This window comes from Cervus canadensis, chromosome 5 (assembly GCF_019320065.1).
Source record: "Cervus canadensis isolate Bull #8, Minnesota chromosome 5, ASM1932006v1, whole genome shotgun sequence".
Classification (NCBI taxonomy): domain Eukaryota; kingdom Metazoa; phylum Chordata; class Mammalia; order Artiodactyla; family Cervidae; genus Cervus; species Cervus canadensis.
Window position 1 is genome coordinate 58,506,312 of NC_057390.1, and position 27,607 is coordinate 58,533,918.

Genomic DNA, 27,607 nt, shown 5'->3' on the forward strand with positions numbered 1-27,607 from the left:
AGGAGAGTGAAGGGGAGGGTAGATGAAATGGGTGAAGGGTATCAAAAGGCACAAACTTCAGTTATAAAATAAACAAGTCATGGCGATATCATGTACAGCATGGTGACTCCAGTTAATAACGATGTATTACATATTTTAAAATTGCAAAGAGATAAATATTAACATTTTCTATCACAGGAAAAAAGAATTATAACCACGTATGGTGGTAGATGTTAACCAGACTTACCAAATCATTATGCTGTACGCTAGAAACTAACTTAATGTTATAACTCAATTATACCTCAATTCAAAAACTACTTTAAATGTTAAAACATAATGAGAATATGTAAGAGGGTTACGAACTTAGTCTCAATGGCAGCAAAGGCTTCTCTAGGTGACTTAGTAAAGCTGAGCCCTAAAAAAGTAGGATTGCACATGGGTTCAAAAGGAATGTTCCCAGGGAGGAGAACAGAGAAGCCCTGGTGAAGACCCAGTTGGGGCAGATCTTATTGCCTCCTGGGAACTGTGTGCACCACTGTCTTTGGTCATAGCATTCATTTCCTTTTTTTTTCTATCATTGTTATGCCTATGTCAATATAATTTGGCTTCTTGATTACAGAAGTAACCTGTTCATTGTATAAAATCAAGAACAAAATAGTTTAGTTTCCTGTATTTCCACTCTTCAGAGACAGCTATTCATAACACTGTGCTTTTCTCTTTGAGTTTTTTCTGAATACATTTGTTGCTGTTGTTCAGTGGCTCAGTGTCTGACTCTTTCCAACCCCACGAACTGCAGCACGCCAGGCTTCCCTGTTCTCTTATCTCCTGAAGTTTTCTGAATGTGTATTTATTACTAAATAAAAGTTATGCCAAAGAATTGATGCTTTCAAATTGGGGTGCTGGAGGACTCTTGAGAGTCCTTTGGACTGCAAGGAGATCAAACCAGTCAATCCTAAAGGAAATCAGTCCTGAATATTCATTGGAAGGACCGATGCTGAAGCTGAAGCTCCAATACTTTAGCCACCTGATGTGAAGAGCCAACTCAGTGGAAAACACCCTGATGATGGGAAAGACTGAGTGCAGCAGAAGGGGGTGACAGAAGATGAGTGGTTGGATAGCATCACCGACTCAATGGACATGAGTTTGAGCAAACTCCTGGAGATAGTGAAGGACAGAGAAGCCTGGCATGCTGAAGTCCATGGGGTTGCAAAGAGTTGAACAGCATTTAGCAACTGAATAACAATAACAATTCCTGAAGACACAGCAATATTAAAATTAAGCCAATTGATAACCCTACAGAGGTCTCTGAGTGTCCAAGTGAAAGGAAGAATTGCACTTTAAATCACCTTAAACCAAAAGTTAGAAATGATTAAGCTTACTGAGGAATGTGAGAGACCCATAAGCTTACTGCCTGCAATATGGGAGACCCAGGTTCGATCCCTGGATTGGGAGGATCCCCTGGAGAAGAGCATGGCAAACTACTCCATTTTTCTGGCCTGAAGAATTCCATGGACATAGGAGTCTGGTCTGCTACAGTTCATGGGGTCACAAAGAGTTGGACATGACTGACATATACACTGAAGAATGCATGCTGAAAGTCAAGATAGGCTGAGAGCTAGGCCTCCTGAGTCAAACAAACAAGTTGTGACTGTAAAGGAAAGGTTCTTAAAGGAAAAAGTGTTACTCCACTGAACATACAAATGATAAGAAATGATAAGAAACACTTTAATTGGTGATAATGGAGAAAGAGTTGGCGACCTGGACATATCAGCCATAACATTCCATAAGCCAAAGCCTAATGCAAAACACGGTCCTAACTCTTCAATTTTATGAAGACTAAGAGAGGTGAAGAAGCTGCAGAAGAAATGTCTAAAGCTAACAGAGGCTGGTTTACAATGTTTAAGGAAAGAAACCATTCTCAGAACATAAAAATACACGGTGAAGTAACAAGTGTATTTGTAGAACCTGCACCAAGTGATCTAGAAGATCTAGCTAAAATAATTAATGAAGTGCTTGTGCTCAGTCGCTCAGTTGGGTCCAGCTCTTTTGCAGCCCCATGGACTATAGCCTGCCAGGCTCCTTCATCCATGGAATTTCCCAGGCAAGAATACTGGGGTCAATTGCCATTTCCTCCTCCAAGGGATCTTCCTAATCCAGGAATCGAAGCCACATCTCCTGCGTTTCCTGCATTGGCAGGTGGATTCTTTATCACTGAGCCACCTGCTAAGTCCCAATTAACGAAGGTGCCTACGATAAACAACAAATTTTCAATGTAGATAAACGACCTTCTATTGAAAGCAGATGCCATCTAGAAATTACATAGTTAGAGAGGAAAAGTCAATGACTGTTTTCAAAGTTTTGAAGGACAGGCTGACTCTCTTGTTAGGGGCTAATGCCGCTAGTGACTTGAAGTAGAAGCCAATGCACAACCAATCCCAGGGCCCTTAAGATTCTGCTACATCCACTCTGATGTGCTCTATAAATGGAACTGCAAAGCCTGGATGGCAGCACATCTGTTTATAACACGGCTTACTGAATAATTTAAGCCTACCATTGCGACCTACAGCTCAGAAACCAAGACTTCTTTCAAAATATTACTGTTCATTGACGATGCATCTGGTCGCTCAAGAACACTGACAGAAGATGTACAATTAGATTAATGTTGTTTTTATGATTGCTAGAACAACAATCATTCTGCAGTCCATGGATTAAGGAGTAATTTTGACATTCAAGTCTCATGGTTTACAAAAAACAATTCTTAAGGCTATAGCTGCCATAGTGACCCATATAATAGATCTGGGCAAATTCAACTGAAAACCTTTTGGGAATTCCCTAGTGGCCCAACAGTTAGGACTCATCACTTTCACTGCTGGGGCCTGGTTTCTATCTCTGGTCCAGGAATTAAGATCGTGTAAGCCATGTGGCATGGCAAAAAAAAAAAAAAAGAAAGAAAGAAAAAAACCTTCTGGAATGGATCCATCATTCTAGTTGTTCAGTTGCAAAGCTGTGTCCAACTTTGCAACTCCATTCTGGACGTCATTAAGAATATTTATATTTCATGGGAAAAGGTAAAAATATCAACATTAACACAGGTTTGGAAAAAGCTGATTCCAACGCTCATGGACAAGGTTGGAGAGGTTAAGACTTCAGTGGAGGTAGTAATGTGGTGAAAATAGTAAGAGAACTAGAATTAGAAGTGGAGTCTGAAGATGAGACTGAATTTCATTGCAATCTCATGAGAATACGTTAACACTTAAGGAGATGCTTCTTATGTATGATTAAAGAAAGTGGTTTCTTGAGATAAAATAAGCCTGCTCCTAGTATGGATGCTATGAAGATTACTGAAATGATGACAAGGGACTTAAGAGTATTATGTAAACTTAGTTCATAAAAGAGCAGCAGGATTCGAGAGGACTGACACCAGTTTTGAAAGTTTTACTTCAGGTAAAAATGCTAACAAACAGCATTGCATGCTATAGAGAAATCATTTGTGAAAAGTCCATCAATGTGGTGAACTTCACTGTCATCTTATTTTAAGAAATTACCATAGGCTCTCCAACCTTCAGCAACCAAAACTTATCAACAATGAGGCAGGGCCCTCCACCAGCTAAAAGATTAAGACTTGCTTAAAGTTCCTATGATGTTCAGCAGTTTTAGCAATAAAATACTTTTTAATTAAGGTATATACAATGTTTTTAAAGACATAATGTTACTGCACACTAAATAGATTATTATTGTTGTTATCGTTGTTCAGTTGCTAAGTCATGTCCAACTCTTTGCAACCCCATAGACTGCAGCACGCCAGATTTCCCTGGCCTTCACTATCCCTAAGAGTTTGCTCCAACTCGTGTCCATTGAGTTGGTGATGCTATCTAACCACTTCGTCCTCTGCCACCCTCTTTTCCTTTTATCTTCAACTTTTCCCAGCATCAGGGTCCTTTTCAATAAGTCAGTTCTTCACGTCAGGCGGCCAAAGTATAAGAGCTTCAGCTTCAGCATCAATCCTTCCAATGAGTATTCAGGGTTGATTTCTTATAGGATTGACTGGTTTCATCTCCACGCTGTCCAAGGGACTCTCAAGAGTCTTCTCCAACACCACAATTCAAAAGCAACAATTCTTCTGCACTCAGCCTTCTTTCTGGTCCAACTCTCACATCTGTACATGACTACTGGAAAAACCATAGTTTTGACCATACGGACCTTTGTCAGCAAAGTGATGTCTCTGCTTTTTAATATGCTATCTAGGTTTGTCATAGTTTTTCTTCCAAAGAGCAATAACCTTTTAATTTCATGGCTGTAGTCACCATTTGCAGTGATTCTGGAGCCCAAGAAAACAAAATCTGTCACTGTTTCCACTGTTTCCCCATCTACTTGCCATGAAGTGATGGGACCTGATGCCATGATCTTAGTTTTTGAATGTTGAGTTTTAAACCAGCTTTTTCACTCTCCTCTTTCATCTTTATCAAGAGGATCTTTAAGCTTTCTGCCATTAGGTTGGTTCATCTGCATTTCTGAGGTTATTGATAGTTCTCCCAGCAATCTTGATTCCAACATGTGCTTCATTCAGCCTAGCATTTTGCATGATGTGCTCCGCACAGAAGTTAAATAAGCAAGGTGGCAACATACAGCCTTGACATAGCTCTGAAGTTTTTGCTGTATTTTCTGATTGGAATGTACCCCTCTGTCTCATTTTGCCTAAGTCTCCCTGTTTACGTCTATGTATTAAGGAAATCAGTTATCTTTCCCAGTCGTGAAGGAGTGGTCTTCATAAGAAATGTCCTGTGACATCTCTGGCAGTCCAGTGGCTGACTCCACACCTCCCCTTCAGAGTGCAAGAGTTCAACCACTGGCTGGGGAACTCCAATCCTGCACGCAGACATTTTTTTTTGTCTTCAGCCAGTATGTCAGTTCCCAGGGAGTGTCCCAGTTGGTTCCTGACTCTCTGGCAGATGTTTTAAGATTAGTAACTGGTCCCCTTTACCTACAGTCCATATGTTTCTCAATCTTGTGTTTTGTGTGGAACACTCAGATCAACTGAGTTTCCCTGCCTCCCTTCAGGAGTGGGTTTTCTGTCCCCTGCAGTTTTATAATTTTCCTGGATTCATTTCCCACTGGTTTTCAAAGTCAGGTATTTTAGGGGCTTGTCTCTCCTGCGTAGGATCTAGGGGTTGGGATGGCTGATGTGGAACCTGAATCCCTCACAACTGAGAGAGAAGATCCATACCTTTGTTATCTCTCCCGGTTGTGGATTGCTGCGGCTGGGATGTGGTTTTTCCTCTTGGCAATACTGTCTGTCTGTCCTATCCATCTCAGTGCTATCCTTTTACCTTTTGTTGTAGAGGCTCTCTTCATCCATGTTCCATATGTACTTAATTAAATTTGTTGTGCCTATGGGAAGAGGTGAGTTCAGGCTCTTCCTATGCTAACATCTCAAACCCTCTCCTAAGAACATTATCTTTAAACTTGCTGTGTGCCCTTTACTATTTCACTTCCACTCCCTTCCTTGTCAGAGCTATACTAAATTCTGTGTTTATAATCTAATGTTCTTTATAGTTCTTCCACATGTACTTGTCTCCTGAACAAGTATTGTTTAATTTAGCCACTGTTTTTGAACTTTAAGTGCAAACATATTGTATGTATGCTGCAGCTTACTTTTTAAACTTTTTCCCTATAACATATTCCTGACATTCATCTATGTTGTTGCATACAGTTTCAACTCATTCATTTTCTCTGTTGCATAAATATATTTATCCATTCTTCTGCTGCTTGACATTTGGATGGTTTCTAGTTAAGGATGAGTACCATTAATAACATTTTCGTACATGTGTCCTGGTGCACTCAAGTTATCAAGGCTTTCACTATGGTAAATATCTAGGAGTTGAATTACTGATCAGCCTACTTTGCCTACTGTACGAAACTCCAATACTTTGGCCACCTGATGTGAAGTGCCAACTCATTAGAAAAGACCCTGATGCTGGGAAAGATTGAAGGCAGGAGGAGAAGGGGACGACAGAGGACAAGGCGGCTGGATGGCATCACTGACTCAATGGATGTGAGTTTGAGCAAGCTCTGAGAGACGGTGAAGGACAGGGAAGCCTGGCAAGCTGCAGTCCGTGGGGTCGCAAAGAGTCAGACATGACTGAGCAACTGAACAACAACAACAGGGCAAAACAGGTAATGCCAAATTATTTCCTAAAACGGTTGGACCAACTCATACTTTCATCAGCAGTGAAATAAGTTTCTTCCCCTGTTTCCCCCCCCCACAATTTCTTTTACTCATTTGAATTAAAAATTTTTTTCTGCTACATACTTTTACTTTCCAAAAGATTAATATAATTTTCAACTGTTTCCTGAAACATCTATATTTCATTTCTTGCTGCTCGTATTTAAAAGTGAGGCACTAGAAAGCTGATTAAAAGCTCAATATACACGAACAGGGCTTGCCAACAGTGGGTTTCACTGACCACTCAGGTATCTGGGTGTTTCACTGGAAGACCACGTTAAATATCAATGTAAATAGGCCTTCCTTCTGGGGCCAAGTAGTCTCTCCAGAGAGGACTCCCTCAACTTCTTCCTTCTGTGACATTCTGAGGTTAAGATTAATTTGATTCTAAGGGATTAAGAATATTCCTATGTAGGCTTTCATTTCAGTTTTCCCTGTTTTCAGTTCAGCACCTCTCCCCTATCTTTCTCCATTGCAGCTAGTTTTGAACTTCCCAAAATCAAGTATTTCCAGTGTCTCACTACTTCTTACATAGATTTTCAAGTCTCTTTCTGATCACCTCATGCCACAGTCTCATCCTTTTGCATTATCTGACTCCTCAAATTTCTGTACCTCTCAAGACTTTTGAAACCCAAGTTTGCTGTCAGTGGAATTTTCTGTAGACATCTGATATTCAGATTTTTGAGCTTTGGTAACTTCTCTATGCCTTCCAAAAACAACTCAACAGCAACTGTCTCCTTTCCTAGTCATTTAGTCCTTGTGGGTTTACACCTTTATTAGAGTAATTCATTTACTCTCATTTTAGAAGAATCTTGGGAGGAAGCAAGTGTGTGTTAAGTCCACTTTAACTGGAAATTCTTTCCTTACATATTTTAAGCACATTAAATGTAATGAAATTATAATGACATCATCTGTAGTTGTATATTTGTTATAAATAAACAATGCTTTGCAAGGTAAACCGTTTTCTTAGAAATGATGCTGAAGACATTTAAATACATATGTCCTCCTAAATACAAGAGTTGCTTTAGATTTTCAAAAGGAAAAGATTTTTTAAAAGATGTTTCCTAATGATATATACTTCATCCTCAAATACTAATAAACATTGTTAAAACAGATTTACATTACTCCCTTCCCGAAAAAATGTGAAATGCAAAAAACAAGGATACAATTGTACATATGAGCTGTATGTTTGAAATACTCCTTTTATATCAAATAGAAATGCATTTACCATTTGCAAGCCTGTAAATATTTATGAATATAAACATTTTATTATGAACAATCTCAGGGAAAAAAAGCTAGAAAATCTTACATATATCTTAAGAGGAAACAGATATTAGATGGATAAAATTAATGTTTTAAACAGAAAATATAACTCAAGTTGAAAAAAATAAGTTAATTAGAGTTAACTAAAAGAAATTCCTTTCCACCAGCCGATTTTTCATTAAGTATAAAGAAAATGGTGCAGTTTCACAGAGAATCTAGGCTCTAACCTTTGCTATTAGGTATTTATATTGTTGTAACTTATATTTGAAAAATATTTAAATTAATCCAGTTTATTTACCGCCAATGTGTAAGGTATTCTTCAAAGACCACAGGTGTAGTTCAGTCAAGCAGAATGACATCTGATGGCAGAAGGAATCTCTATCCTGTTTAAAAAATAATTAAGAAGAGGTGTCAATTAATTATCTTCTATTGCCAATAAAATCAAGATCCCTTAGAAATAATAATAAGAATCATTTGTCACTACTGATATTTGAGATACGGATCATCAGAATAAACACAATTTAATATATCCTTAGTTAACCACCCATAAATAAATGGAAAAAAAATAATTTTCCTAGATTTAGTACATCATCACATTGAGAAACATAGTAAGAAGAATATATATATATTTGGGTTTCCAATAATATATGATTTTTACAACTCAGTATATTTAGTATTATTTAGTATTTAAAGGAAAAGAAATATCTGCTAGGTAGTTATTAAGCACAAAAATATTCTGTGGTGCATTTTTAATATAAAAAGCAAATATTTGCAATCTTTCACATGCAAACAGGCTAATTAAAATGGAATTCCCAAGATAAATGGTATATAGTTACTATTATAGGAAACATATTTACTTAGATGTAAACTCTGTGAAACCACATTAGCATTCAAATTAATTTGTTCATCTGCATGTCATGATAGATCCAGATATTCTATACTACATTCATTTTTTTAAAAAGATAGCAAAACTTTACATCTTATATTTCCTCCCAGTTCTAACAGCAGGGCCTAGTGATGGATATTATTTATACTTAAAAAAAATTAATTAGTGCTTCATTAATTTTGACTAATTGGAGGAAAGCCAATCTGGAAAAAAAAAAGAAAAGTAACATTTTACAAATATTTGAAAGGAATTTAAGTAACTTTCCAATGTTTGCTTGGAAATACATGTAAGTATTATACTACATGTAAATTTTCCTGTATATTAGAAATGCATAAACTATTGACATTTTCTTTATACTGATCATAAAAAGAATTGTTATTTCCAACAAACTTCTGAATATTTTGTGACATCTACTATATGAAAATAATAGCTTGAAAAATATTTTATGACATTTATTACATGGAGAAAAAAGCTCTCAGCTTCTTTAACATTAGGAGTGACTAAAAATATTTCCCCATACTATCTATGAATGATAATCCAAAATAATTTTAGACACAATACAGACTTTGTTAGTCTTTACTTCACCTTTACTTTTGACCTCAATGCACTTACATCATCAAGATTCAGATGCATGTTCAACTAATGACACACAGTTACTAATTATTGAAATGGCAGAGTAATCAATTTCACAGTATAACAGAAGGGCTCAAGCCTGCTTGGAACAGCAGGGCACTGAGAAAGCTACTGAGAAATTATAAAATGTTCACAGGACCTCAGAGAAGCAAAGGATTTCACCAGTTAAAATGATGATGATAGCAGCATATAATACTATGGACCTACCTGTGACAAGCATTCTTCTAAAATTTTACAGATATTAACTCAAATATGTAACTCCTTGAAGTAGTATCACTACTAATCCTAAAATGAGGTAACTAAGACACAGAAAAGACATATAGCCAGCAGGTAGTAGAGGCGGGCTTTGAATCTAAACGGACAGGTTTTCAGACTCTGCCCACAACGACAGGACACTCACTGTATTGGGGTACACAGAAGTGTAGGGAGTGTATACACAGTAGTTTGAGTAAAACAACAGTGTTAGATCAAGAGGCATGGCAGAAAACAATAGAAAAATGAAGTTGAAAAGAGTAGCGAAAAACAGGCTATAATAAATAGTAAATTTTGGATTGATCTGAATTCACTTTCTTCCTTGTACTAAAGTGCCTTAAAAGTTTAGAGATGAAACAAAAGACCCTTCGACCTCCAGATACGGTATTCTAACCAGAAGATGGCTGCCACATATATAGACATGGGGTAAGGGAGCTAGTGGGCTCATTACCATGAAGGATGCAGTTCCTTACTAGCAGGCAATAGAGAAAAAGGGATATTAAAACTAACCTGTATTTTTCAATTCAACTATTATCTTTCTGAGTTGTCACCTGGGAGTGACTAGAGAGGCTGCCATTATTCAAAATATTTCCAAAGCTATGTTCTTTGAAATTGCTTTGAGTCAGTTTCATGAGACTTATTCAGAATTATCATAGTTGTACTTTTTTAAGACTAAAATACTTACTATATTAGAATATGTAAACCACACCTTTGTCATTCAGATAGGTGAGGCCTGGAATATTGAAGAATCAATTAATGAATGGGATTTCTGGCAGTCCAATAGTTAAGAATCCGAGTTCCCAATATAAGGGACATGGGTTTAATCTCTGGTCAGGGAACTAAGATTCTGCATGCGTCATGGCACCACCTAAGAATCAATTAATAAATTAAATAAATTTCATATTTATTAAACTTAATATGTGGACTCTAGACTCTTAACTACCTGGCTTCTTATTCTAACCTCTCACACACACGTACATATGTGCTCAGTGCTCAGTCATGCCTGACTCTTTGCAATCCTATGGACTGTAGCCTGCCAGACTCCTCTGTCCATGGAATTTTCCAGACAAGAATACTGGAGTGGGTTGCCATTTCCTACTCCAGGGAACCTTCCTGACCCAGGGATCAAACTCAAGTCTCCTGCGTCTCCTGAATTGTGGGTGGATTCTTTTACCGCTGAGCCACTAGGGAAATTCTCTAACTTCTCAGGTTACCCACTAATTTGCATAAATTACTTACCTTCTCTAAGTTTCCCCAAACATATAATGGGTATAATAAAGTACCTACCACAGGACTATTTTGAGGGTACCTTTATTTACTTACCTTAATATTGCTGCTGTAGTGTCTGCTGCTATTACTCAAATGTCTAGCACCATGTAAATTTATATGGAAAAAACAAAGAAGTATTAAACATGATCTTAAAGGTCCATATAGTGAAAGCTATGTTTTTCTCAGTACTCAGGTAGAGATGTGAAAGTTGGACCATGAAGAAAAATTGGACCATGAAGAAAAAGTTGGACCATGAAGAAAGCTGAGTGCCGAAGAACTGATGTTTTTAAATTGGTGTTGAAGGAGACTCTTGAGAGTCCCCTGGACTTCAAGGAGATCAAACCAGTCAATCGTAAAGGAAATTAAACCTGAATATTAATTGGAAGGACTGATGCTAAAGCTGAAGCTCCAACACTCTGGCCACCTGATGCAAAGAACTGACTCCTTAGAAAAGACCCTGATGCTGGGAAAGACTGACAGCAGGAGGAGAAGGGGATGACAGAGGATGAGATGGTTGGATGGCATCACCAACTTGAGTTTGAGCAAGTTCCAGGAGTTGGTGATGGACAGGGAAGCCTGGCATGCTGCAGTCCATGGGGTTGCAAAGAGTCGGATACAACTGAGCGACTGAACTGAACTACCTTACATAGGGAGAAATGAATGAACGACTTAGTACAAGAGGGATTTTATTAATGGAAAAGTACCTATATGTGGAGAAGCTTCTACACCAGAGGAAGTATTGAATTAAGCCATGCAAATGGATTAATATTTCACTAGGAACAGGGAAGAAAAGATATGATGAAACAGACACATACTTTCTTAGACACTGAGCACTAAAGTCATAACTTGTAGACTATACTAGAAAATAAAAGCACGCTTCAATTTAGTGTTTATTTAGATACCAATAATGAGAATTTATGAATTCTAACTAAGGCTGAAGTTTAGCTGTTAGTAGCTACATAATAAGGTTTCATCATGCAAATTAGAGATAAAATTTTAGCCAAAAACAGAAGGCCACACTTTTACTTACATATCAAAAGACGACTACACTTGTAAGTCTACTTTTCAGTTTAAGTCAATCAGTAATAAAGATTCTGTCAAAACATTCCCCTGAGACTTCCCTTGTGGTCCAGTGGTTAAGAGTCTGCATGCCAAAGGAGAGGACATGCGTTCAAATCCCCGGTCTGAGAGGATCCCACTTGCCACGGAGTGGCTGGACCCACCCGCATCATAACTCCTGAGTCCTTGCACCTAGTTGTGATCTGCAAAACAGAAGCCACCATAAAGAGGAGACTGTGTACCCCAACAAAGACTAGCGCCTGCTCGCTGCAACTGGAGAAGCCTGAGCAGCAACAAAGACCCAGCACAGCCATAAATAAATAAGAAACATTCCCCTGATGACAGAAATGAAGAGTCAATCACAGCTCCTTTTTAATCCATACTGGCTATTATTTATAAGAGGTAGAGAAGCTTTTAACTTGAAAACCCACAGGTCCACTGCATGCTGCTGCTGCTAAATCGCTTCAGTCGTGTCCGACTCTGTGAGACCCCATAGACAGCAGCCCACCAGGCTCCACCATCCCTGGGATTCTCCAGGCAAGAACACTGGAGTGGGCTGTCATTTCCTTCTCCAATGCAGGAAAGTGAAAAGTGAAAGTGAAGTCGCTCAGTCATGTTCGAGTCTTCGTGACCCCATGGACTGCAGCCTACCAGGCTCCTCCATCCATGGGATTTTTCCAGGCAAGAGTAGTGGAGTGGGTGGTCCACTGCGTATCTTTACTAAATTTGAAAATCCTAAACTGCTCGGAAATTATGGAGGAGAATAAGCAAAATGATGTCTGTAGACATCACAGAATGTCAAGTACAAAGCCTTGACTCTTTGCATTTGGACTTAAGGGGAAATTCTGAGACTAGCACAGTGTCTAGCCTTTGATCTGGACTTGAAAACAGGATTCATTTGTAGTTTCACTGGGGGTGGGAGGACTGAGAAAACTGTACAAGTTGTTTCTAAAAATGCTCTGATGTATAAACAATATTGCTCCAGTTTCCCACGAAAAAAGAATAGGACAAAGGGGAGAGAGACATTCTACTTAGAACCGCTTTAAGGCCCCTGGAATATTTGGTTTAAGGGTCGTGAAGTGGCCAGAGGGGTGGGTGCCCAGTAGAACATAAGTAGGACTGGCAGCCCTTGACATTACTGTACTCAGAGTGGTGATTTCCAGACAAAGCAGGATCCACACCCAGCAAAAGCAGACATGGTGGCAGCAGTAATGTGTTGATGCAGCAGGCGTGGCAGGTGAGGTGAGAAGAAAATGGCTAGTGCCCATCAGTAAATGACTGGACTTATTTATGAATACATGTGACAACTAACTCTTGCAGGTTCCCCAAAATATGTCTAATGAGGGAGGAGGCTTTGCAGGGTCATGCATTAGCGGGCAGGCAAAAGATGGCCAAATGTAGCTTATTCATCCTTATTTTCCTCTGAACTTCAAATATCCGCTAATAAGACCATATAAAATTAAAAAGAATTAATATGGTAAATTTTTTTAATATTTGTAAAAATCCATAGTTACTAGATAGACATGGTGGGAGGAGACCAAATCAACATCCTTTCTAGTCCTCAACATGTCTTGCCATCTTTAAACTGTGCAGGTTTTTTCAAACACTCAGAACCTTTAAATGTCTAGCATCTTACTCAAGAATGCCACCAGTTAAAAAGAATGCTGTAATTTCCATGTTTGAAAAATCTGCCTGAAGGAAGCAGTCAAGACTGAGCTCGTATCATTCAAATAGTGTATCAGTGCATAAACAGTTGTTTTTGAAGGAAGAAAGAAAAGAATTTCAGAAGAATTCTGGTTTCAGCATTCTAAGAGGGGATGTGGCCAAAGTTTTAAAAGGCAGTGAAACAGAGAGTGCCTAACAAAGTGGAGAAATACTGCCCTACTCAGCGCCCCTGTGCATTTCTCTAGGGATAAAACCCAATACACAGGACTTAGATTGAAACCTAAAGTAGTTATATAGGGAAAAATGAATAAAACAATGAATGACTAAAAATACAGCAAATTTTCTTAATATTGACTGGGAAAAAGAATTATCCAAGTGAAAAGAACAGCAGAAGGGAAAAGCCAAACAAGAAAAATTGTCTAATAATTTTTCATTTATTTTTAAATATCTTTTTATTTTCTGTTTAATTTTATAAGGTGGTTGATGACAGGCTCAGATGTCTCAGAAGGTCATTCTGAACTCAAACGTCCAGTCTTCATGACAGAATAAGAAGCATGATTTCAACTGAACTTGATTTAAATCTCAATTGTTCTCCTGTAAGGGGGAGAATCTATGATAGCCAAATTCTGAGGATAAAAAAATGAGAGGATCTTAGAGAACCTTTCTCACTTTCTAGTTACATCTTCAAAAGGTTTAAAGCCTTCTTTCCAAAACAGATCACAGTATAATAAATACTTGTCTTAAGATTGTGAGTGTGTGCTAATTTACCTCAGTAGTGCCAACTCTATGTGACCCTATGGACTGCCACTAAATCAATCTGCAGAATCTCTGTCTTCCCTGGTTTCTTAGGTCAGCTATTTTGACTACTTTGGAAAGGAAAGGAAGCCTGAGGGTAAATAAAACCCTAATATAAAACACAATGGAAAAGAAAAATAAACCAAGAGAAGACACTGCTGCAATTTAACAAAGACAGATGATACCATGGGCTAACAAGACATTTAAAATGAAATGTATGTTAGCAAAATACCCTAAAGAGCCTAAGGAAATCTTTCTTGGGCATAAAATTAGAACATGTTATTTATTATCAACAGACTTTCTGAGGATTATCTAGTCACCAATTTAAAATGTACAAAATTATAGACAATTAAATAGCACAAGTTTAAAATAAACCACTAGTTGAGTTAGGTATTCTAGTCATCATTAGGTAATTTCAAAATTATCTAAAATATAGTGTATTCCCCCATAATTCCTTGTCTATTGCCATCTACACAGAATTATATTAATTATCTGTTACCCATACACATAAACATATTTAATCAATGTCACATTATCAGAAATAAAGATATTTGAAATATTCAACACTGAACCAAACAATTAGACAATAATAAAGTTTATGTAAAAGAGCAGAGGAGTCTCAAAGAGACTTCAAACTTAGGTTGAATTTATTCAAACAAAAGACTGGCGTATTGGGAACACTGGGTCATCTGTACCTCAGAGAGTCCTATGATATCTAGTTATTAATTAAATATCACGAAAGCTTTGAGCACCTTAGGTGTCTGACATTTTACTATGAGTCACAGATACAGGTATTTATAAAACAGGGTCCCTACTATCAAATAGCTAAAATCTAGCATAGCAGATAAAATAATCACAGAAACAGTAATATGAAGTTTGTGATTAATGCAAATTTAGCAACATAAACAAAGGGCTATAAGCATTCAGTAGATGTTCTGGTTGGATAATAAAGAAACGTTCTTAGGAAGACATTTGAAGATAGTTAAGACTTTGATAAAGAGAGAGAAAAAAGATGAAACAATATACAAAAACATAAATTAGACAAAAGATGCAAGGCATATTTAAGGAGTAGTCAGAAAGTGGTTTGATGCACAAATAGAAGAGATAAATCAGTTCCATAATAAGTAAGTTTTGTTGTGTTTTTTTTTTACTAAGTAAGTTTTTAAATGCCAAACAGGAATTAGGACTTCCTATATTTTGGTAAGTTTCTACTGAAGAACAATGAATAGTTTCTGATCTGGTAAGGTAATTTAGAAAGGAGAATCAACAGATCAGAACTGCTGTAAGATTAACTTTGTGAATGGGAATATTGGAGGGATTTTTTTATACAACTGATCTATATAAGAATAAACACAACACCAATATTTAGCAACAAGGGCTTGTTGGGATGCTGGCAGTTGGAATGTAAATAAAGCATCAGATTCAAGTGATCATTTGAAGAAAGTATCAAAGGTGTATGGGAACTGATCAATTGTAGAAGTGAGGAAAAAGGAAGAATCCAGAGTGACCACCATGATATGGGTATCTGCTTACTGTACAGACATGACCCTTGCCTTGAACATGACTCTACTGAGCAGCACACCTCCATCATCATGTGCGGGTAAAAGAGGACCAGTGCATTCTGTTCACAACAACTGACTCAACTAATTCAACCAACAACCTCCATTTTCCTAGCCACTGACCTGGCCATAGGCCTAAGCCACTGAAGGAGAGCCCAGAAGAAAAATAAAGTCGAGGATAGGTATTTTGGGAATTCTCCAACACAGAGACAATGGGAAACACAGATTGAGGTGATACCGAGCCAGAAGGGCACGGAGGAGAAAACGATGTGTGTGTGTTTAAATGGTTGTATGGTGATCAAACCTGTTGCTTCTGAATTTTAATACAGAGATGACCTCATTATGGTTTCATGAGAAGTAGTTTTATCAAGGACACAAAGATTAAGTCTTCTAAAGAAGGTGTGGTTCTACTGCTCCAAATGCTGGGCTCTGAGCCCAAAATGCCTCAATTCTAATCCGGCTATAATAAACTTATCCCAAATCATTCAACCTCTCTGTCTCAATTTCTCCACCTACAAAAACAGAGATAATGATACTGACCTACATTTCTAAGAACACTGTAAAGATTAATTAATTCTGTACAATGCTTTGAAGATGAAAAGCACTGAACATTATTAGTCGGTATTACATAACTAATTGCTTGTAACACTGAAAATTTCATCCTAAAATTTTACTCAAACAGTAGTTATCAAATAAATGTCCTAGTTCCCTTAGTAACATTTATCTCCAAATGTTACTAAATTATTATTTTAAATGTATCTAGTTTTTTTTACATTATATCATGTTATCTCATAGTATATAAAGATCTAGATCACTCCAGAAATCTAGAACACTTTTTCAACCTAAATAATCAGGACATATTTATCTGAAAATTAGCATCTACTGAGAGTAGTCAATAAATGCTAAAAGGTAATAAATACTTCAAGTTACAAAATTTTAATTTAATAAATAACACTAAGCAATTAAATGGCAGAAGCAAAAGCACAAAGCAGTATGCTGAAAACACTGTCTATCATGTCCTTATTTTTATAAGTTACAGAACCTAAAAGCATACAAAAACCTATCTTCGTACAAAAAATGAAGATTGAAACTTTTAAATCCATTAGACACTCTGTGCGGTCTTTTGTGTCTTCTTGGGTTTTAAAATTATAATCATAATGTATACTAATTGTTTTAAAAAGTGGAAATACAAAAGTATTTGATGTTAAAATGAATTCCCTTCCCAGAAGACCCCCCTACTCTGAAGGGACCCATTACACATGGTAGGTGGCCTTCCAGACTCTGAAGTACTTAACAGCATGTCCATATACATCCTGATTTGTTTTGTATTTTAGTAAAGACAGTATTTTACTCAACATACTCAACATACAATTCGCTTTTTTTCACTGAACACAACAGCATGGATATCCTGTTAGCATATAAAGATTTATCTCATTGTCTTTTTAAAAGGTGCCAGATAGTCTATTGTATACTGATCATAATTTACTTAATGAACATGACTGCTCGTTTCAGGGCTATTTTCATCTTACAAATAAAATACTATTAAAGTAAATATGCACACCTCATATTTTAATAGGTACTGACAAACTGGCCTCCAAAATGACAGTACCAATTTACATGTCCACCAGTAACATGACTGCCCTTTTCCCTACGTCCTTCCTCAATATGCTATGAGACATTAACAAAGTTTTTAATTTTTGCCAATCTGGAAGGTAAAAATGAAAAGGTGAAAAAACTTGCAGTTTTAAGTTTCATTTTTCCATTCATTAAAGAGATCAAACAGCATGTCATGTATTTTTTTAACAACTGTTTCTTCTATAAACTACCATTTCCCATGGTACTTACTTTGCCCATCTTTCTACTGCGTTCTCCATCTCATTCTTTGTGCATTAATATTAACCCTTTGTTACATACATTAGACATGTTTCTTTTTAAAATTTATCTTTATATGTGAAAATAAGAGAACATAGAATTCACATTTTTCAAAAATCAGGCACGACATCACAGAAAACTCTTTGAAATCAATCTAGCTATTGCGGTGCAGGAGTGCCAAGGCCAGGATAGCTCTTCATAGCTGCTAACAACTGGTCAGGTGATGCTATTTCTAAACGAAGCCAAAAGCAGTAGGTTCCTGTTTTAAGAGAAGTTGTGCACCATACTCTCTTAAAGAGGCTAGAAGAAATTCTACACCTAGAAAGAATAATAGGAGTCTCTTCATTTTACCAAAATAAATCATGGCAAAAATCTTTATAAATCTCCTGTTATACTTAAATTTGGAAAATATTTCTCTAGAGCACTGTTCAAACTGTTTAATTCACTTAGGTAAATAGATCACATCAATTTAACACTTCCTTTATTGTAAGCGGTTTTGACATTTGGACAGCTCATCAATGGCTTCTTCATTGTGGCCTGCTTCCTCCTCTTCTACTACTCTCTACATGCTACAAATTAAATTTCACTAATATTTAAAGATCAGTATTGACCTTTGCATAGACATTTTCTAGGTTCCTGTTAATACAAACATCTTGTTTGCTGATGCTCTTTTCAAATATTTTACTGCACACAATTTTCCATTATTCCAAAGAGACTTGTGTCTAGTTGAAGTGCATTTTTTCCATGATCCTGCAAATAATCACAATGGCTTATATCAGGCATTTTAGGGGAAAAAAGTATGCTTGCCTAAGCAAGTAATAACAGCAACCATAAAATCTTTGCTCACCACCATCTCCAACACATGTACCCACCCTTCTGATCTTTAAAAATATGGATTTCACTCTTTTTAGGATGTATCTCAACCACAACAATAGAGAGACAGGGAATACAGAAATGCTGGCAATGTGATCATGATAAGTAATTCTAGATTGTAATTCCATAAATATAGTTCTATGCTACACTTGAATAGATAGAAAAGAAATGCAACTTTGAAGAGAAAATAAACTGAATTTCAAGAATTCCTAAGGAGATGAGTTAAAGACAAAAGAACACTGAAATGTTCTTATCTAAACCAGTGCTAACTGTCGAAATAATTTGTCAGTTTAGAGTCACTATTTTAAAAAGCATATAAATCAAAGATTATTACAAAGTGAGCAAGAATGAAAAAAGAGATCCTTTCTCTTCAAATAGGAAAGAGAGTGAAAAAATCCTGAAGTTGCCCGCAGCTATACCACCTCAACCTTGTCAGATTTCACTTGTCAACACTTTGATGACAGATTGCCACCTCCTCCTCTAAAAAACAAATCCTACTAACTGATGAAAGAGATGGCTTCTTATGAAAAGTGGAATATTATCCATGCAATTTGATAGTTGTACACTTTAAAAACTTTTTTCCCCAAAGAGACTTGAAAAACATTTTTCTGTGACTTTTATCAAAACTTAGAAGCTAGAGAACCAATGTGAGGAGGTAAAGGGTGACTTAAAATGCCTACTAAATGTACTTCATATTCACTATTTAATTCTCCCCGTAACTCCCTGAAATTATGTACTAAAGTGTGTGTGTTTGTTACTTAAGTATTTCTCTGAGCAGGGAATAGCAGTTTTTCCAAGGAGTCCATTTATGCACTACCGTCCCCCATCAACTCTGATGGACTCTAAATTTACAGCTATGGAAACTGATGCATAGGGCGGTAAAATAATTTATACAAGTTCAGTCAGCTTGCTAGGGAACAGGACTAGAATTTCCATTCATGCTATCTGTGTGGTGCTCATCCAACTTTACCTTTCTTTGCCTACCACTGTTCTAAGCCTTTTAGTTAAGTTTCTGCTTAAGAATCTGAGACAGGTGTCAATTTAGGCTTGTATCCATGGTGAAAGATATATGTAGATGGAACCTATTTTCTGGCCAAATTTACTTTATTTTGATTAAGAAAGCCCTTGAAGGAAGTTATTCAAATGACTAAGGATTATTTTTCATTGGTGTATCAGTAATTTGTAAATAAACTGATGTATCTAAAACATGATTATAATTGCTATTTCTTAGGCACTAAAGAGTATTCATACTATTTGCTTAGCAAGCTTCATAGATAATATAAAAATAAGCTCCAACATGACATATTAATGCCTTGAATAACTGTTAAATAAATTAACCTCCTTTTAAGTTACTGTCTCAGAGAAGTTTTATTTCTGTGTTGACTTCCCTCATTTGGTAGCAGCTCTCACCAAGTTCTTGGGTCCTCACTCTATGACAAGTTTTTTAAAAAAAAATGTAAAGCAGCCCTAAATGCTCACAGTTTTTAAGAATTTTGTGGTGAATCTTTTTATACTGTGATTAGATCCTCCTTCTCACTCTTTCTTCCCTGATTGGTTATTTTAACCTTTACTAATGGTTAATCACATTATTACTTAGTATACTTTTAGTATTTTTGTTTAACTGGTTGAATGAAGAACCAAAGCAGATCACTCAGGAAAGAACAGTCTTTTCCTACTGAAATGAAGGGCCTATGAATAACCATCAAGGTCCCCAGAGAAGGGATCAATTTCACCTTAGGACTTAAAATGTTAATAATCCTTTAATACAATGGGAAATTATCACCTGATATTTAAAAATTAGTAGAGTAAAAATAAAGAAGATTCAAAATTATGATCATGTTTTGCCCTAAAACCCAAACAATAGTGCATTAATAAATAATTTGCTGTTTTTAAAGGGCATATTTTATGTAAAAAGTTACTGAGTACATGGGATAATTATTTGAAAATATGTGGAAAATAATAATCATTCAATGATTCAATGTCAGTTGCCTTTTCCTAAATATTCAGTATCCACAGATTCTATTTTCAATAATATCTAAGGAAAATTATTTTAGAATTTATCATTCTGTTTCAGCTTCTAATTATTTTCAGTTTGATTCAACCCACATTTGTGAAGCATCTACTAAGTGGCAACCAAGGGGCCAGGCACTGTGCTAAGCATTCAGAATTAAAAAAAAAACAAACAAGTACTCGCACTTGAAGAGGGAACAGCTTAGTAAGGGATGGGATGATGGGAGGATAAAAAACAGTGAATACAATTATTGATACATCAGAGTATGGCAAATAAAATGGAACCGTGTCAAAAGAAGAGAGTACAGAAAAAAAATAAAATTGTTAATTATAGCACCTAATGTATTCTCAATCACAAAAATAGACATTATATGTCCATTATCAGAACCTGAGACCTCTTCAGAGAAAATGAATAATTAGCATATAACCCAATGGAAACAGTGACAGAGTTGATTTTCTTGGGCTACAAAATCACTGCAGATGGTGTTTGCAGCCATGAAATCAAAAGACTCTTGCTCCTTGGAAGAAAAGCTATGACCAACCTAGACAGCATATTAAAAAGCAGAGACATTACTTTGCCAACAAAGATCCGTCTAGTCAGAGCTATAGTTTTTCCAGTAGTCATGTATGGATGTGAGAGTTGGACTATAAAGAAAGCTGAGCACTGAAGAATTGATGCTTTTGAACTGTGGTTTTGGAAAAGACTATTGAGAGTCCCTTGGACTGCAAGGAGATCCAACCAGTCCATCCTAAAGGAGATCAGTCCTCGGTGTTCATTGGAAGGACTGATGTTGAAGCTGAAACTCCGATACTTTGGCCACCAGATGCGAAGAAATGACTCATCTGAAAAGACCCTGATTCTGGGAAAGATTGAGGGCAGGAAGAGAAGGGGACAACAGAGGATTAGATGGTTGGATGGCAGCACTGACTCAATGGACATGAGTTTGGGTGGACTCCGGGAGTTGGTGATGGACAGGGAGGCCTGTGTGCTGCAGTTCATGGGGTCACAAAGAGTCACAGACAACTAAGCGACTGAACTGAACTGAACCCAGTCACATGAATATATGGTATTTTCTTAATTCCAGCATCACCATAATTCACATTTGATGGTTACTGAAATGGTATGTATCTTGTAATCATTGTGTATATTTAATATAGTGCGGCTTTGGTAGTTCTCTATTATAACATTCTTGCTGGGAGGGGAAATCAAGATGGTATAGCAGGGGGACATGGAACTCATCTCCCACCACAAACACATTAAAAAAAAATACATCCGTGTGTGAAGTAATACTCACTGAAAACCAGAGATAGAATAAACACTTCTGTATAACCAAGGCTATAAGAAAGAGTCACACACAATCAGGAAGGAGGGGAAAAAGAAAGATCAGGTTGGGACCTGTGACCCTGGGAGGAACCACAGAAGAGGGTGGAATACAATGGCAGAGATCCTCCTGAGGAGTGAACAGTTTGAGTCACATATTGAGCACTCCAGCTATGGATGTGACAACCAGGAAGATGAATTCTTTGGGCTGGAGGTTGGAGGGCTGGTGGGACTAACTAGGATCTGCTAGTAAAGAGTATGAACACACCTGCTTACTCCCAAAACAATGTGGAAAAAAAACAAATTAAAACCACACGAGATTCTGGCCAGTTTCCCATAACCACTCCAGCGTGCACCCCGGCCTAAGTCCAATGCCCACTCCATCCTGTGTGCGTGGCTACACAGCTCCACATGGCAGAATGAGGGCTGCCACAGCAAAGAAGAGTGCTCAGTTGTGAAGGATGGTACTAGCTCAGTCCCTGCAGCATTTGAACTGGGTAAGAGCAGCAGAACAGCCACTACTGGCTTTCAGAGACATCAGAAGTAGTCCCAGACTCCGGCTGCAGCCAAAGCTGTCATAACACACACCCAGACCTACACTGAGCACTCATAACTATTTTGCTTGCTCTGAGATGCAGCTCCACACTAGGGAGAGGGTGTTGGTGCTGGAAGTGGGGAGAGCACACACTCCCCACTCTCAGGGCTTCTACTCCAGCAACTTGGGACCTGACCCTGTCCCCAGTAGGGTGGCGTTGGCCAGTAAATGGCAAAGAAGCCTCAGGTCACACCTAGCTCAGGCTCTAACACTTTCGTCCCTAGCTCCATCTCCTTCAAGGTGATATCAGCCAGTATACCCTGAGGAAAGACAAAACTTGTGCACACATCAAACCTAGCTCTCTCACCACAGCCACTGGGCACACACATATTATTTAGGGATGCTCCCACAAAATGTCATGCCTTCAAGACCTCAATTAAGTGACCGCTTCACCTAAATTCAGAGAGACAAAGAAAATTAAGGAAAATGAGAAGACAGAGGAATTAGTTTAACTGAAAGAACAAGAGAAAACACATGAAAAAAAATAATGAAAAAGAAATAAACCATCTATCAGGTAAAGAATCCAAATCATTAGTAATAAGAATGCTACCTGAATTAGGGAAAAGAACAGATGAACACAGTGAAAATTTTAATGAGGAAATAGAAAATCTTTTTTAAAATCAAACTGAAAACACAGTAGCTAAAATGAAAACCACACTAGACAGACTAAACAACAGACCCAAATGATACAGAATAATGAATAAGTGATCTGGAAGGCAGAATAATGAAAATCACCCAACTGGAACAGCAAAAAGAAAAATAAAAAATAGAACAGTTTAAGAGACTTCGGAAAATCATCAATCACAAGGGAAGAAACAAAAAGAAGAAAAGAACAGAGAAGAATTTAAAAAATCAGAAAGTAATAAAATGGTAATAAGTATATAGCTATTTATAATCACTTTAAATGTCAATGGACTAAATGTTCCAATTGAAAGACAGTGTAGCTGACTGGATTAAAAAACAAGGCCAGGGACTACCTTGGTGATCCCATGGTTAAGATTCCAGGCTCTCAATGCAGAGGGCACAGGTTCAAGCCCTAGTCAGGGAACTAAGATCCACATGCAGCATGGTACAACCAAAACAAAACAAAACAAAAAGGCCCATCTGTATGCTGCTTACAAGAAACTCACATCAGAGCTAAAGACACACAGACTGAAAGTGAAAGGTTTTAAAAAGATATTTCATATAAATATAAATGACCGAAACCAGGGGCACAATACTTGTATCAGACAAAATAGGCACCTGATACAGGAGCACCTAAATATATAAAGCAAATATTAACAGACAAAAAGGGAGAAATTAATAATACAATAACAGTAGGGGACTTTAACACTCTACTGACGTCAACGAACACTCAAGACAGAAAACCAATAAGGAAACAGTGCCTTTAAATGGCACAACAGACCAGCTGGACTTAATGGATAGCTACAGGACATTCCATACCCGAATAGTAGAATACACGTGTTTTTCAAGTACATATGGAATGTTCTCCACAGTAGATCATATGCTAGGCCACAAGACAAGTCTCAGTAAATTCAAGAGGATAGAAATTATATCTGGAGAAGGCAATGGCAACCCACTCCAGTACTCTCGCCTGGAAAATTCCAGGGATGGAGGAGCCTGGTAGGTTGCAGTCCACGGGGTTGCGAAGAGTCGGACATGACTGAGCGACTTCACTTTCACTTTTCACTTTCCTGCATTGGAGAAGGAAATGGCAACCCACTCCAGTGTTCTTGCCTGGAGAATCCCAGAGACGGTGGAGCCTGGTGGGCTGCCGTCTATGGGGTCTCACAGAGTCGGACACGACCGAACTGACTTAGCAGCAGCAGCAGCAGCAATTATATCAAGTAATTTTTCTGACTACAACAGTATGATACTAGAAATCAATTACAGGAAGAAAAATGGGAAAAACATGCAGCTGTGGTCAATTAATTTATAGCAAAAGAAGAAATAATTCAAAAAATTTCCCATAACTGAAGTACATGAATTTGCCAGGTTGAAAAAAAAATCACCAAGTACAATGAATTTATAAAAGACACAAACGCTACGCACATCATTACAAAAATCACAGACCACAGAGGATAAATAAAAGAAGGAAAATAAAGCAAAAACTGCTCACTTAAACAAGATAAAAGGAATCTGAATTTTCAATAGCAACATTAGAAGTTAGAAGACAAGGGAGTAACATTTTCAATTTTTGAAGGAAACTAATTTTCTATCTATAATTCTATATGTAGCCAATTGTCATTTCACTGTGAGGTTAGAATAAAGACATAAAAGAGACAACATCTTAAAATTTAATTATCACGTATTATTCTTCAGGCAGTTACTAGAAGATCTGTCCCACCAAATGATGGAATACACCAAGAGAGATGATGAGATCCAGCAAATAAAGAATCTAACATAAAAACAAGGGGAAAAAAAGAGTTCTGGAATAAAAATAAAGAGAAATCCTACAGGGATAATTGTATCTCATACAGACTGAAGCAGGAGAGCAGAGAACTCTAGGAAGGATATTGCCAACGAAAACTAATATTGAAAGTAATAGATTACCTGGTCATTTAAACTTACTAGAAGAAGATTTACACTTCTGCTAAAGGTGTTAATGAAGAAACAATAGGTCAATAAAAAATAACCAAATAAAAGGCAAGGCAACTACTGACTACACAAACAACAAAGTTATAAAAGAAAAATATAATCATAGTAAGCTACATGGTTAACTTTGATTATTTACATAGTTAAAATATATAAACACACAATATTAACAAAAAATTATGGTATACTATGTTAGAAAGGAGAGAGGAAGTGTGCGTGGGAGGGAATAAGTGTTGTAAAAGTGTGTTGGTCGCTCAGTTATATTTGACTCTTTGTGACCCCATGGACTGTAGCCCATCAGGCTCCTCTGTCTATGAGCTTCTCCAGGCAAAAATATTGGAATGGGTTGCCATGTCCACCTCCAAGAGATCCTCCCGACCCATGGATCAAACCCTAGTCTCTTACTTCTCCTGCATTGGCAGGCAGGTTCTTTACCACTAGTATCACCTGGGAAGCCCACAAATATTAATACCAGAAGAAATAACTAAAGAACTGAAAGTGGTTGCCTCTGGAGAGTGCTGGGAAGATGAATGCCATTGTTAGTTATGAGTCTATAGAACTCAATTTTTTATACTGTGTATGTGTTATTTTGATTTAAAGAAAAAGTTTCCTACCTCCATCAAGTTTATTCAGTATAAATTTGTAGATGGAAACAGCACTGAACAATGAGTAAATGCCTCATTCCCCCAACAGCACACCTACTTTTGTGCTAATGGCTTTTATTGTAAACATCCTTTGTGTGTGCGTGCTAAGTCACTTCAGTTGTGTCTGACTCTTTGCGACCCTTTAGACTGTAGCCTGCCAGTCTCCTCTGTCCATGGGATTCTAAGAATACAGGAGTGGGTTGCCATGACCCACTCCTGGGGATCTTCCTGACCCACGGATAGAACTTGCTATTCTCCTTCAAAATGACGGAAAATCACACAGTTACAGCATTGACAGAGCTAATCATATTGCTTTGACAGGCACTTTCTATAAAAGAATATTTTCTATTAAAAATACAACTAAGATTCTTCTGGGATAAGTTACCACTTTTGACTTTGTGACATTCCATTATGTCACCAGGCATTTTAAAATACATGCAACATGGCTAGGCTGCCCACAGCTACCAATTACTATTTAGGAGATGCATATTCTGTGGAGTATCAGCCTAACTTAAAGCTTTAGGCAGACCTTAAACATCCAAACAGAGATACGTAGCTCAGGAGTGAGACCTAAAATGAAAAGATGGGGTTAGAAGCCAATGACAAAGTTAAACCCACAAATGTGGATGGAGAGAGAGGGTGGTAGCTAGAGGAGTTTCAACATGGAGGGAGGTGTTTTTTTGTTTGTTTGTTTGTTTGTTTGTTTTAAAGATAAAAGAGACATAAACTATTATTTTTATCACTCATATTTGCAACCTCTCTTCCCATGTCCTCCTTTCTAGAGGAAACAGGGCCAGGGCTGCAAGGGGCACAGCATCAATTGGTTTTGTTGCCAACTCAGGCTGCAGCTGTGTGTCTGTAAACAGTGCAATTCAACATTTGTCACAGACGGTGCCAGTCAATGAGAAGGTACCTAAGCATTCAAAGCAGGGTTTGCTATTTTTTTCAGGAGTTAATAAATATTATGTGTCAGTTATTTTCCAATAAAGGAAATGTAGGTGACATACGTTAACTGCAAATAATTTCTTTATTTATAAAGCAGCACAGATAATACAAATAAATGGTGGATTTGACACGAACACTGGTAACTATGCATCCTCTTTTCATGAGCATCCCAATTTACACTCATGAAAGTTATCTAATTTATGAAAGTGATGTTTGGACATGATTTAGTTATTTCAAACCTAAGTTTTATGGTGTGACTTTGTTACAAATTATCCAATATGTGGCTCACTCAAAAGTACTTTCCATTAAAGATACTCAATAAAAGGTTTAACACTGTTACAGTACAATGGTCCATTCCTGAAAACTACATTTGTGTTGTGTGTTGTTAACCACCCACATCTAAATCACTGATAATGCCAGTAAGGATATATGTGTAATTTGCCTTTAGAAATTACATTTACTTGTTCCTCACCAAGTCTGGAAAATCTCCAAGGTTTTAGTGTTATTCATTTTATGTTTGATCAAGGAGAGAGAAGAAAGTTCTCATCTAATTAAAGAGCACCTACCATATGCTAAATGCTTTATATTCATTTTCTCATTTAGACTTTACAACAACCATAGGAAGAAGTATTACTCTATTTTACAAAGCACAACAGTGACAGAGATATACTTTTAACACACACGTTTCTAATTTCAAAACCCATCATTTTGTCACTATGTGCTACTTTCATTGTGGGGTATTTAAAACAATTTTTTTTTTAAGTTCTGACTGCTCTACCGAGTGTTCCAGCTGCTCTAGCCCTTCAAAAGCCAAGTCTTCCTTCACAGACACCCATCACCCCAGGCCAGAGGAGGGGGTGTGACCGGCCACCATGCTGCAAAGACCCTCAAACAGCCTATGAAAACAAAGTTATGGGAGGAACAGCCAGCCTCTCACAAACACCCAGCGATCCCTTGCCAGCCATGTGTACGAACCACCTGAGACTTAGATCCACCGGCTCCAGGCCAGCCTTCAGATGACTGCAACCTCGTGAAAGATCCTCAGCCAGGACAGTTCAGCTATGCCACTCTGAATATCTGATGTGCGGAAACTATAAGGATGCCCAATGTTTATTTTTTAAGGTCTGCTAGCCTTTTATTAAATATATGAGTAATAAATTTGAATGAGG

At 37.3% G+C, this 27,607-nt stretch overlaps 1 protein-coding gene across 6 annotated transcripts in view; it reads right to left on the reverse strand.

Moving 5' to 3' along the window:
* LOC122441822 (WD repeat containing planar cell polarity effector) overlaps window positions 1-27,607 on the reverse strand; it is a 269,354-nt gene that overhangs the window by 168,874 nt on the left and 72,873 nt on the right. For all 6 annotated transcript variants that reach the window (XM_043468866.1, XM_043468868.1, XM_043468869.1 and 3 more), the window contains one exon: window positions 7,764-7,848. In XM_043468866.1, coding sequence (XP_043324801.1) covers window positions 7,764-7,824 — 61 coding nt within the window. In that variant the 5' untranslated portion in view covers window positions 7,825-7,848. The remainder of the gene's footprint in view (window positions 1-7,763; window positions 7,849-27,607) is intronic.